The 13,713-nt window shown below is 45.0% G+C and overlaps 1 protein-coding gene across 4 annotated transcripts in view; it reads right to left on the bottom strand.

The window, feature by feature from the left end:
• Positions 1-3,718: 3,718 nt before the first annotated feature.
• Positions 3,719-13,713, bottom strand: part of FAM219A (family with sequence similarity 219 member A) — a 91,542-nt gene continuing 81,547 nt past the window's right edge. For 2 of the 4 annotated variants that reach the window (XM_083882961.1, XM_083882963.1), the window contains exons 4-6: positions 9,839-9,919; positions 9,480-9,534; positions 3,719-8,324 (exon numbers count right to left, since the gene is read on the bottom strand). In XM_083882961.1, the coding sequence (XP_083739087.1) occupies positions 8,166-8,324; positions 9,480-9,534; positions 9,839-9,919 (295 nt within the window). In that variant the 3' untranslated portion in view covers positions 3,719-8,165. The remainder of the gene's footprint in view (positions 8,325-9,479; positions 9,535-9,838; positions 9,920-13,713) is intronic. The other 2 variants (XM_083882962.1, XM_083882964.1) reach the window with 1 other exon arrangement.

Raw genomic sequence — 13,713 nt, 5'->3', positions numbered from 1 at the left:
AGGTTGATTTTTTTCCATGCTGAGGACACAAAATGGAAGTGCACATTTGATCTGGACTTGGAGGAGTGATGTTTCTCTGCCAGAAGTGTCCATCTGGAGCCTGCTGAAAGTACTTTGCCAGCATGGAAGTAACCCATCCTGTACACAGGCTCTGGCTACAGCTATGACATTTGCTATTTAAGTTGGTGCAGAGTTTCACACCTGCCTGGACAGCCAATGAACCCCAATTATTAATGCAGCCCAGAACTTGGCCACTGGAAGATGGACAATAATTGTAATGCCAAAAAAATCCCTCTCTCCCTCAAAAAAGAAAAGAAAAGGGACAGTAGCCACTTTCTGCCAACTTCCTTGGGTGGATCCCCATCAGCTGCCACCCATTCAAGATCGGCAGTGCCAGATCTCACCAGCATCGACCCAGTACACTCCCAGTAAGGTGCATGTCTGCAAGGTGCTGCTGGGGGCAAAGAAACTTCCTGGGACATGGTCAGAGCCTCCTGTACTGCCCTGCTAGAGTGCATGGGAAGGAAGCCACAAAACATAAGGAAAGAAACGCAACTGGAATTACTAGACTCGTGAAGGCCAACTACTGTCCAGGTTGCCTTGGGAAAAGTTGGATGCAGAACTGGGCTGAGAATCACTTTGGTGCAACTGCCTCTGATGCTCATTACTAGTGCATGGGGCAGGGGGAAGAAAGGCAATGGCTGCTTTGAGAAAAGGGGAGTGGAAGGAGGACATGTGTGCAATATAACAAGGCTTGTAATTCTAGGACTAACCACTGGACACAGATACCAAAGATTACTTGTGACAACTAGCTACCTTTCTACTGTGGTTGCTCCTTCCCCCTTTCCTGGTCTGATTCTTCTTCAGTTTGGGAAGCCGTGGCTGTTTGGCATAATGGCCAGTGCTGACCTTCCCACCCCATTCCTCACCCAGCTTCATGGGGTGACTCTGGTGCAGATTGGACAATGAGGTCTGGAAATCACATCAGGAACAAACCAGCTCTGCATGTCAGCCAGCACCTGCTTTCAGACTCTTCAGAAATCTATTTAATGGCAGCCTTTATTAAACTGAAGGTTCAATAACCTTGGTGGAAGGAGTAAAAAGGGTTTAAAAAGTGCAAAAAGGGGAGGGGAAAAACTCAACTTTCTGAATTGTCTCCTCTCCAAAGACTTCATGCTCCACCACAATCTTTCTTCCAGCAGGATTACAGCCCCACCAGTGTCTCATAGCACCCTGCTCCAGTGCAGCAAGAGCACAGCCAACAGGCTCCTCTCTAAGCCCTCTGCTGCAGGACACCAGCCCACACCAGAATCATGTGGGCTGGCAGGTCTGGGACCTGGTCTGCAGACCTGGACCCATAGCACTGAGGCCAGGAGGGTGAAGGCATCCGGCTTGGTGGGCTGGATCTCACCAGGTTTTGCATGAACCTGGTGAATCCTCAGCCCCATAGCCTTCATGCGGGTGAAGAGAAATCCTAGCTTCCTGTCTCACCCCATCAAGTTCACTGACCTAGAGCTGGCCTGACTTTTGCTTGGGGGTTTCTTAGGACAGAGGCAGCCACAAGTTGAACACAACTGCTACTGCAGCTTCTTCATGCAAAGAGACTGAACAAATATATCTGTGAACTGAGGGTGGATATGAAGGTCTGTCATGAAGAGTGCTTGCTCAAATTTTTCAGCTCTTTCTATCTGTCTGTATTACATCTCTCAACAAACTGCGTCTCCCAAATCATGGAGGCTTGAAGAAGGTGGGTACCAAATGGAGTTGCAGCTTATTTAGGTTGCGAAAGCAAAAAGGCAGCCTGGGTGAAGAGCAGTGCTTCCCAGGGGAGCTTACCTGGGACAGCTGTATGGGCAGCTAGGGGGGAAATGCTTCGCTGGGAGGGTAAATATCTCAACAGCTACGGGACTTAACATGTCCTTTCAGTGGCCTGTTCTTTTCCTGGTACCTACTGCACTGCTTTCCAGTGACAGTCTGAGACAGTCACATTTTAATGAGGTTTATTTTGTACCTTCCACTCCTTGATCCAATCCCACCACCTGTATTGCCATTCATTATTATGGAAACACCTTCACAGGCCAAGCAAGCACTATCAGTGAGATGGGCACCTTCCAGGAGCAAATCCATCTTTTGCTGGAGCAGCTTTTTAGAGAAAGCAAAAGTCACCACCAGTGGAAAATGTGGGTCTTTAAAGCAATGGGAAAAGCTGCTCTCCACAGGCACCAGGGAAAGCTGCAACCTGTCCTGCTGGTGTTTGTGCTGCTCTGTGACAGAGTTTGCTGCATGCTTGCATGGGCCATGGGGCTGTGCTCTGTGTGATCTCTGTCAGTCCCAGCCTCTGCCTCCCCAGCAAGCTGTTAAAGATGTGCTCAGACAGGCAGCGTTCAGCTGCTGTCATCCTGGACTACCAGCAATGTTAAGTGGGGCAAAGGAAGGGATGTAGCTGTAATTTTTGGGAAACAATGCGGCAGCTCAGCTGCATAATACAGGAAATTAAAATATGGAGCACAACCTTGATGAGAAACCTCCACTGACCTCCTGTAGATAATCCCAGGCCACAAAATCTCCCTTTACGCTAAATTCTTGGCCCTGCTTCAGGTCTTGTGTGGCTCTGTAACAAAGGTGGGTTTGTCTGATGAGGTGTAGTTTGGAGCAATTCCTCTCACAACTGAGCCTTGAAAAGAAGAGACAAGTATGCCTAGAGGTAAAAAGTGGCTTAAAAGGGAGATCTTTCAATGCCTTCCCAGCTAGCCCTGTGGCACTGCTCCTCTATGCAGATGTTGCTTTCGAACATGCAGCTCAAGCTTGCTGAGCCAAGCAGCAGCCAGATGCCAAAGCCTACAGCACTCTAGGTAAGAGTGGCAATACCCCAGGTGGATTTTAAGTGAGAATGGAAAAGCAAAGGAGGAGTCCAGGCAGAACCACCAGTCTAAAGTGTAAGATGATCATATGGTTGCTAAAAGCAAGAGCATGAGACTGCCATGGTAATATCCCAAAAATGAGCCTTTCGATCTTCTGTTCTCCTTCATCACTACTTGCCATCCCAAGCTGTACTCCTAAGTTCCTTAATTATGCTATCAGTGGATGGTGCTGTTGGCCACCAAATCTTTGTTCCCTCTGGGAGCAGGCAAACTCAGAAGCCAGTTGTGCAAGAGTCAGCTGCCAAATAACTGGATAACATATCCTAGACAAACATCTTTCTCCAAAGATGTTTAACCTCTGTACTAATCTCCACCCTGCTGCCTTCTGTGTGAGGAACATCAGAAGATGGTAAACAGAGGGAAAGCAGAGTAGTACTTTGAAAATTAAATTTCTGTAGCATAGTATTTTCATCCTGCTTGCAGAACTGTCCTATCAATGGTGCTTCTCACACTTGGCAGTATCCATGCAGGATAGCGATAGCACTTTGGGAAAGGCAGATTTCTCCCACGTGGTCCAGAAGGGGATGAACATCAAGAAGGGATGTGACTTGCTTGAGGTTAGAGCACATATCAACAGTAGCAAGGACCCCAGATCTCATATCTACACTCTAAGAGTCCAGCAGACCTGCCAGGCCTGTATTTGGCTACAGTGCCAGCTCAGGGACAGGGTGCTTCTGGTGTGTATATCTGAAAGCAAGCTTTGCTCCCTGCTGGCATCAGCACTGCACTGAGACAGATCAACTTGGAGCACTGGAATCTGCCCTAGGCCAAGACAGCACTTGGCAGTCTTTCTTCTTTTCTTCAAAATCATCTTCATGTTTCTCTTGAGTCACACACAGGGCACTGCATTTTTCAAGCCTCCTGCATTCTCCTGTACAGCCTGCAGCTCAGGATCAGACTGTGCATGGAAAAGAAAGGATTGTACTCAGGACTGCAGACCTGTGTGTCAGCCAGTGAACTGCTGAACACAGTGGGTGACTCCTTTTGGTACAAGAGCTGGTGAAACAAACCAGAAGGAGCTGAGTCCATCTTGCCTGTGGAGAAGCTGTCCTGAAGTTCCTTTCAAAGTCCTTGTAGCAGGAATGGTCACCTGCTTCTGCAGTTGCAAGGCATCTGCAGGCAGGACAACTAGAAAAGCACAGCAGATCCAATGGTCAAGCACACATGTTAGGGACAGACATGCAGCAATGTCAGATATCACCCAGTGACTCTTCCAAGGGTTGACTTCAAGATGTGTCTGGTAAGATATCAAATGAGCCTTCAGGATGGGCATCAGCCTCCTTTCAGCCAAAGTTTATTTACAAATACCAGAAAATCAAACATAACCACGCTATCTATAGACCTTCCTCATGACTAGGAAGATGTTCCTCCTCCCAAAGACATCTGGAAATGCGGAGTTTGTAGACAAGAGGGACAGAACAGAGTTCTGAGGCCGTAGAGTTCAAATCCAGCTCACATTAAAGGATACTAGCTGATATTTTATCAGATTAGGATGTGCTAAAACTCACACAATTTGGTGACTGACATTACATAAAATCCTAACAAAAACCCAGTCTGGCTTTAGGAGGCATCAAATGCAAATTCCTCTGTGGAGGCATCAGCATCAATATCCTTATATCCTGTTTGCATGGTAATTTAGGTAGATAGCAATGTAGCATTTCATACTCCACAGTATTCCTCCCCTTGATTTTCTGTACAACTATTGAAAATGTGGCCTGAGAGGGCCATCTTGTTTGGTGTAAAGACTGGAGGAAGGAATGATTTTCTTTCTTGCATGCCATCTGCATTTAGGAGAGCACCCAGCAGCTCTGTAGATTTTGTAAAAATGCTGTGAACAGAGAGTCAGAGTCTGTACTCTTGCCTTCACCCTTCTTCTGACCATGGTGGCAGAGACTGGTCCAAGGAGAGCAGTGCCAGGATAGCCATCTGTCTCCACACCTTTCCAGGAAATCACCACATCATAACCTCCAACAAGAGCTGTTTGAGCAGAGAGGCTGGCTAAAATGATCCCACTGTGGCTCCTTCCAGCCTTACACATTCTGTGACTCTGAGGGCATACATAAAACCTGCTGGCTTAAGCAAAGGTCTGAACATGAGAACAGACAAGGGGAACCAGCCTCATCTGTGGTTGATACATACCACTGGGCAGTTCTCAATATTCCATAAAGAGCCAACAAACATGCTGCATGGTCATAATCTGCTGAAGGGGCTGCAGTTCAGAAGGGTTAGTGTTCAGTTTTCTATGTATGACAGCCACATGTGCATTGCCTTAAGCCACTCAGCCTTTCTGAAAACGACCCTACACAGGTAACTACTTTTCCCCACCCTTTCTACATTATTCCCCTAATAAAATATATGAACACAAAGCATAGAGAGGAGAAGCCAAAAAATTGCCATTTTATGGTCCTGTACTGTCATGCCAAACCAACTATTTCTGCAACCAACTCCTTCTGCGCATAGGCAAAAACACTTCAGTTGTGCTTCGGTTTGTATTTGGAGGAAGCACCAGGGGGAACATCTGAATTAATCTCTCTCCCTCTCTAAAGGGTTGTGCTAGAAGCAGATGCACATCACAAAATGTAAAGGGCTGAAGGCAGTTGCAGGGTTTGGGAATATCTCAGGGCACATAGCAAGCAAAAACCAGCAATAGGAGCAATAAAAGGACTTGGTCATGGTGGGATGGGACAGTGGGTGCCATAGAATCACTCAGATTGGAAAAGACTTTTAAGATCATAGAATCCAACTGTTAATCCAGCACTGCCAAATCCACTAAGTGGAGTTCTTCCCTCAGAGGACAGGTGTTAACCCCTAGAGATAACAGTGACAGCAAGCCTCATTCTATCCTAAACTGAACAGGACAATGCATGGTTACAGCTGGACTCAGTGGTCTTAAGGGTGTTTTTGAAACTAGATGAAGACATAATTCTATGATGGCAGCATGATGGAGACCTGTGGGATGTGCAGCCCCCAGTGGCTGGCCCAGGTGAAGAGATGGCTTGTTGCTTTAGCAGGCACTCCAAAATGCTCCGAGCTCCTGAGCAAGGGCTGTGGGAAAGGCTGAGCATGTGCAGCCTGGTTGGAAGGCACAGAAACTAACCCAGGAGGATAAATGTGATGAAGACATTCCATGATACCAGTGCAGAACTGCAAAGTCCCTCTTCAGAAGAGTGAAGATTAAAAGAACCTTGGTCATGTCCTACAGGATTTGTTTTGACCATGGTATTTCCATTAGGTTTTGACTACATTCCCTACTAAAAAAGACTCCTTAAAGAATGTTTTTCTCTTGTATGTTTCTCTCTACTCTACTACTTCCTCTACCTGCAGACAACTTGATAACCTCAACCTGAGTTGTATTTTGGAAATATTCCCCGTCAACACTACCAGGTGGTGAGAAAAGGAGATGAAGTCACTTGAGGAACACTATCCCTACGGGAGTTGGCAAGTTAACCTTCACTTCTGCATGAAGAGGCAGGAAAGCTCAGTAAACAGCACCATTCAAGTCCTCTTTCTATGGCCTGGAACCAGGGTGACAGCATGTTGTTTTAGGCTGAGGGGACAACCACAGCTTTAAAAGTTGTCAATACCACCAAGTAAATGAGCCTGGGATCTCATGTGCCTGCTCTTTCACTCACTCTGTGGCTGGTATCAAGCTTTGCACTGTACAGGATGTTAAAAAAATCTCCTGCTAATTATGAATAGGTCTTCTTAAAGACTCAGCTCCATTCAGATGGGAGGATCTGTCTGTTGTGGTACAGCTCAGGCTCTGCTTTGTGACTCAGGAATTCTGATGGGAAGTTCAGAACTGCCCTCAGTTTTTTCCCTTTCCCATGCTACAAAGCAGGTGATGACCCAAAGCAGGTGGTCCTTCCTCTTAAAAGACCAGGAAAACACAAGAATGGTGCCTGTGGCAGAAGATTTCAACACCAAGAAAAATGCCAGCCCATCCCTTGCATATACTGAAGCCAGTCAGAGGACATGTTTCCTAATTTCAGAAGTGATTCTGCATTCAAAACAATCTACCCGTGAACTGGGAGCTCAGGCTAGCAAGCTAATGTAGCAGGTTTCCTAACTTTTCCATCACCAAATAAAACACAACTGTTCCTGACCTGGGACTATGTCTGGCTCACAAGTGGGCAGATAGGGGGTGAACAACAGTTTTCTCTCATGGGCATCTTTCAGCTGAAGCTGTTCATAACTCTGCTGCTGCTGAAAATTCCTCTCAAGTCTGACCCACCACACTGATGACTTCAGCATTAACGAGTCTCTCCCACAGGCACCCAGAGACATAGTGTCAGGAGAATATCAAGAGTCAAGCACTGTTATAATGTGCTTTTTTCAACTAGCTTTTCCAGCACAGTGGTTCAGGCTGTACATCTCTAGTCCTGACTCATGCAGGATTCATTTCTTCTCAGCTGAACTAAGTTTAAGGTTTTGCGAAAGAGATGCGTCGCACAGGGATTAAATACAGGCTGAAGTCAGAATATGTGATTGAACTGAAGTCACAAGCGTGGTTGGTATACCTGGGCAATGAGCAAATCCTTGAAGTGCATGAGTGGATTGCAGATCGAATCTGATGTGTTTGGTGGTAATTTAACATGGCACTAAGGGTAGATTGCATTGGCTATGTGACATAACAACTCTAGCTAGTACTGACTCACAGTGAAATGTCACCTACTTGTCCCTTTTGCAAGTGAATGAAATGTGTCATGCTAGTCCTGGCTAGCCTTGCCAGAAGAAAGGATGCCCTGGTCTGTCCCCATTCCTGTGCCCCAGTTATAATATAATTTTGGTTATGCAAATGAAACAGGTTTAGTGAATGCTTTAAGAACTGACTTCCTCTCATTGGTAAAACACTTCGATACCTCCAACTTGCCCTAATCTTGCAGATGGATCGGTTTCAGTGGGCAGGATTACCTGAAGTCCCATCTGACCTTTCCCGTTCTGGAAAAAGACACTTTACAAAATATCCCCAGTGCCTAAACAAACCAAGGAGGTATCTCTGGACCCCTCTGCATTCGCTCTCCAGATCAGTCAGTTCTGCCAGGCACTGCCTGGCACTTTGAGTAACTTCTCTTTTGTATTACCATAGTTTAAAGTAAGTTATTAACCAATCATAAAATGAATTTTTTGGTTTCTCCTGGCTCCATGAACACAAAGAGGTGCACGTCCTACCATAGGAGGAAGCAATGGCTGTTAAGTTTTACAGTTATAGTGGAAAGCACTGATCACAGCCTGCCGGCCTCACTACTGGATGTGACAGGCGGTGGAGGAGGTGGCTTGGCAACACATGCAGGTAGGGTTGACCGATTTAGGAGGGATTAGGTCGAGGTCCTCGTCATCTGGGATCTCATCTAACCGGTATCCATCCTTTAGCAGCTGGATGTTCAAATCTTGGTTGATCTGCTACAGACAAAGAGACAGACAGTCAAACACTTTCGATTTCCTACTTCTGTTGGTCAGGAGATGAAAGAGGTCCCACATTCGGGAATGTATTTCCCCATCATTAAGAGCTGCCCCACAAACCTAGTTTTTGACCTCAGGTGAAGGGACGGTACTAGCTTCTCCAGAATAGGAATATCTAGAATGAGATACACTATTTTGTTCTGGAATAATTTTTCCCTGAGGATAAGCCTCAGTTAAAGTAATGTAATAACAATATTTACTGGCAGATGAGCAGTCCCCCCTCTCAGTCTGAGGCATGCTATAGCAGTTTAAAAATGGTAAAGGTTTGGCTCTGTGATCTCAGATTCAAGTGCTGTCTAACCGGATCTGTACAGACAACACTTCATCAGGGCACAGAAACAGCTCAGATAATCTGATATGGTCACTGCTCCTGGCTGTTTCCCAGGGTTTCAGAGGTATTTTATCCAAGGAAGAGATACAAGGGGGAAGAGTTCTGAGCAGTTTGTGGGCAGAATGGCTGCTCAGCACCCTGGATGCAAAATCCTACAGAAGCAGTAGCCAGAGACTGAGCAACAAATTCATGAGAGAGTTTGGGAATATACTCAGAAACAATGCAGAGGAACTAATAAGCCTGAGCTTCCTGCCTTTTCTTTTTGAAAGGGCAAGAGTTCATATCTGCAAGTCTTCCCTGGAATTTCTTCTTGCTCCAAGTAAACACACATTGGGTGACCCTGACCACTCCAATAACTGGAAAGTAGAGCACACTCTCAGATCCTTTATTTGTGTCCTTGGCATGCATACATTTGCTGAGGTGCCATGGCAGGCAACATGATGCTTTTGAACCTCATAGGTCACTACAGGACTAAGCAGAATGAGAGAAAGTTTGAGTGAAACCAAAGAACCAAAGGCAGTTGTGAAAACTGGTGATGGGCAGATCTGTGCCATGGGAGTGAGGAAATGGGGCCAACTGGATCACCAGGGAAGAAAGCAACACGACACAGTTTCTGCCATGGCCCCTTCCAGACTCACAGAATCTATACCACTAGTAAATTCATTGTGTAGCCATTTCTGCCTGTGCAAGGCTGTTCTAAGCCACTTTCTGGCTGCTCTCTTTTTGCATTCATGGCAAGGATGGCAGGAGAGAGTGCAACTCACCTCAGCTGATGAGTATCCCGAGGAGGAATATCTGGACATATCAAAGTCATCATCACTGCAGGGAAGTATGAGATACAGCAAGGAAGGAATTGGTTAGATGAGACCTGTATTGCTCACTTAGTCCTATCTTTCTTGTGCTATGAGACTGTTCTTGAGGCATAGAGAAGTTACATCAAGGGAGCCTGTAGAGCAGCTTTCATCTGTGACCCTCAGATCTTTCCATCAGATCTTTTCTCTTTCAGAGACCCACCACGGCATAGGTCAGAGGGAACAGTGGAGGGAAGAGTGTGAGTGCTGTCCTCTGGCATGAAAACTAACTTAAGCTGTCATGCATATCACCTTTTTAACCTTTTGCATACCTGTCTGTATCCAGGGCTACCAGGGGCTTTTCATCTGGACTCTGGTCTAGTGACGAGTAGCCTTTATTGGGAACGACGAGTCTGAAATAATTAAATGTTGTCCATTAACCACACAGTAAAGCTCAGCACCACACACCGCCTAGGGCAAAGCTGTCTGACAGTTGGCTTTCCCCATTTCACTTCTTTGCAAACCCCCACTTATTGGTGAAAATATTTAAACGGGTGCAATTCAGAGGGAGCAAGCTGTGTCTCTGAGTAGCCTACAGTAGTTTCACAGGAAATAACACTAGGCATGGCTTGGGAACATATCCCTTCCTGGAAGACAAAAAAAGAAAAAAAAAAAAAAAAAAAAAAAAGAAAAAAAAAAAGAAAAAAAAAAAAAAAGACACTGCGCTTCATTCTGGTGAACCTGTTTGGCTAGCACTGCTTGTCATATCAGATTGCTCATTTTGTGTTGCCTGTTTTTTCCTGGCAAGCATATCTGACACCAGCAGTAAGAATATAGGAGAAGGAAGCTAGGGAAAGCCAGAGGCCCAGTGATCCCAATGATCTGCTATTGGACATCAGGGATGTCATGTGGTGTCTCTTTCTGAATCCCCATCCCAGACCTTTGCAACACAACACTTCTGAGGTCTCTGAGGTCTCAGTTCTAAGTTTAGTAATATTAGAAATCTGAGCTGGTGTGCCCAGCATAAGAAACCAGTCAGACCAGCACTTTTTAAATTCCATTTTTTTGTGATGAAATAAATTAACTGAAGGCTGAGGATGACTGTGCACCTTTAACTACCTGGGAGAGTTTGTGAAATGGAGTACAGGCTTCAGAACTTTTAGGATAAGGAAAATGTGTTAATACAATAGTATGTTGTTCACAACAGAGTTCTTTCATCCGAAAAACTGCAAAAAAAGTTTGGTTCACATTTAAAATAAGATTAATTAAACCCAGCAAATGGAGTAAGATTCTTTGCTCAGCAGGCAAGAAACATAGAGAGTGACAAAAATCTTCTCTTTCAACGAGTTAACTGAGGTTTTCTCTGAAGTGGTTTTTCATAACACACCATGATGCACAACGGTGCTTCACTAGAGTTTGAGAAATATAAATCTAAAGATGATAATCCATCTCATCCATGTTCCAACTACTCTCTAACTACCTGAAATGTTTTCTGCTCCTGCGCAGGAAATTGCAGCAAGCCATAAACCATTTTAGAAATAAGAAGTCCCGGCAAGCACTGCCAGTGGGCAGGCTCAGGGAGGGTAAGATACACCAAATCCTATAACAAAGTAGATATATAGGTTCCTAATTAGTTATATTTTCTTACTGTGTTTATTGAAACATAAATTAAATAAATTAATTTAAAACCTGACGCAGAATTTCCAAACTGCTGCAGCAGGGGACTGGAGAAAATAGGATCCACTTGCAAAATTCAGCAGCCCTTCTCACAGAAGTGGGACAGTCCTTCTGCTCCTGAGGTATGGAGGCAGGAAGTCAAGAAGAAAAGACATCTGGAACTGAAGCTGAGATCTGGCAGCACAAGTCTGCCCATATAGATATCAGAAGTACTGACTCCCATTTTCACTCTCCCGTTTTCTAATCTCTGCTCCATATATACTCACTGACAGTTTTTATTAAATCATCAGTGAACAAAGCACTCTCAGGCGATCTAGGAGGAGAACACTGTGGTGATATTTACTTGATGAAAAAAACCCACATCTTCTTCTAGAGAAATGTCTTTCTTCTTAATAATAAAAATCTTCAACTTAACTGCAACAGACAAAAATTGTTATAGTGTCTCTGCCCCTGATTTAAATCTTTCCTTCACATCTCAATTGTCCTTAGTTTCACTTCCCACTGTCCTTGGAATGAAGTCAGTAGCAGTGGTAGCCGCTTTTGTCTGCAGCTGTCCTGTTATAAGCTTCTTTGTCTTTCTGTTTTTGCATGCTTGAAGCAACAGAAGTTGGACCACAAGGTCCAAGTTTAGGTTACCCTGAATGGACTGTAGCATCCAAATGTGTTCAGGTGGTGTGGATGGTGCTGTGGGCTCTGTCTGTGCTCACAGGAAGAATGCGGGATCACCCCTACCTCATTCACATTTAATTTGTTTTTAGGGAGACTGAGGATGTTATGGATCCAATTACTCTCACCTGTAAGGCTAGCTGCACCCTTGTCCTAGAAGGGGACTGAATGGTGAAGGCAACCTTGTACTAGAGGCTGAATGTCAGAAATCCACAGGGATAATGCAAAATAACAGAGGCCTTGGGGAAGAAGGAGAAGGTGGAGTAGAGACTAGGAGAGGCAAAGCACAAAGGAAAACATATTTGATGAGGAGAGCAGAACTGTCAAAAAGGGGAAAATGGCTTTAGCTTATTCTCCTGCAGAGACCTGAGGAAGCCAACAGTTCAGACTTAAATCATAATCTGGAAGCTTTGCAGTGTATCCTCCTGGAATATATCCCATTATACTGCAACTGTTACCCTGCTGTAAAGCTGCTTGAACAAGCCTGTGGCATTTCTGCCTTGCTGGTGTTGCCCTGTCTGTGGCAAGACAGACTGAACCATTCAGAAGTGCTCGGATGTCTTTAAGTGAAATAAAATTGAGCTGGCTGTTTGAAATCTTTTGTCATTAGGTGTCACTGCTCTGCTCTTTCCATCAGCAGCTTGGAAACAATCCCTGCATGGAAAATTCACTCAAGTTACAGGTAGATGCCTCTATTTATCCCATTTCCTCTCCCTTATTATCTTCCTTCACTAATTTCAGTGTTTTCTAAAACTCTCAAGCAGCAAATCTGCTACCATTCCTCTCAGGATGCTAGCCTGCAGCCTATTCCCAAAAGAAAATGAGCTTTTCCAGAATGTACTTGGAAGATAAGGAGGAACAGCGGGCATGGAAAACCCAGTTGAGCACAATTCCTGAACTTCTTGCTGCCATGAAGAGTCTGGCTCTTTTATATAGCCTCAATACCTGAACACAGAGATGAAGCAATGCAGCATATTCCACCTTTATTTCAGGGGCTTACAACTAAAAGTTGACAAGGTCTTGTTAGGATTTATGGCTAATATTATGGGTCTGGGGAATTACTGTGAACAAGAAATCTCATCTCTCCAGGTGCATTGCATATAGAGAGGCTCTGACCTGCAGCTCCTATTCTACTTAATATATGGTAATCCAGGCAACTTTCCCATTCATCAGTAAACATCCAGCATTCTGCAGATTCCTCTGACATTTTTAGCAGAGTCCTTCACTAAAACCTGCCACCTTTCTAGCAGCATACAAAGCATGCAATCCTGTGGACTCATGGGGTTTCCTCCCTTCTGAACACAGGTAAGTAATACATTGGTGTACACTAAAGTCTGCATGAAAAAAAGAAAAATACTCTAAAAAAAATATTCAGCTCAGAATGTCTTTGTTTACAGCAGGTTGTAGCACTGCCTAATACTCTCTTAGAGAGCTCTTCCAAAGCATCTCCAGCAAAGTGTGACTGTGCTGTTCCAAGGGTGGAGGAGGTATATAGAAAGGCACAGAGAGATAGATTATTTACAAGCCTTCATTAAATCTGTCAGTAGCAGAACGGGTCACCATCAAAAAGGAGCAGTGGAACTTACAGTGACAAAAGCAACCAAGGCAGAACTAAGCTCTAAACCAGTTTGTTTCATGAAGCAGCACAGCTCCTCTCCCACTGGCAGGATTAGGTGTTATATGAGACTACTCCGAACCTGCAGGATGGCTCTATCAACCCCAATCTTAACCTGGCTGGGCTGCCTCTGCCTTGTACAGATTGCACTACCACTGGTCCTGGCCTCAGCTGTCCCTACATCTTCCCAGCGGCTGGGATGCAACACAGCATCCATTTGGGCCCACCAGCTCCAGGAAGGGCCATCAC

The sequence above is a fragment of the Zosterops lateralis genome, assembly GCF_965231275.1.
Source record: "Zosterops lateralis genome assembly, chromosome: Z".
Lineage (NCBI taxonomy): Eukaryota > Metazoa > Chordata > Aves > Passeriformes > Zosteropidae > Zosterops > Zosterops lateralis.
This window is presented reverse-complemented; position numbering and strand designations above follow the sequence as displayed.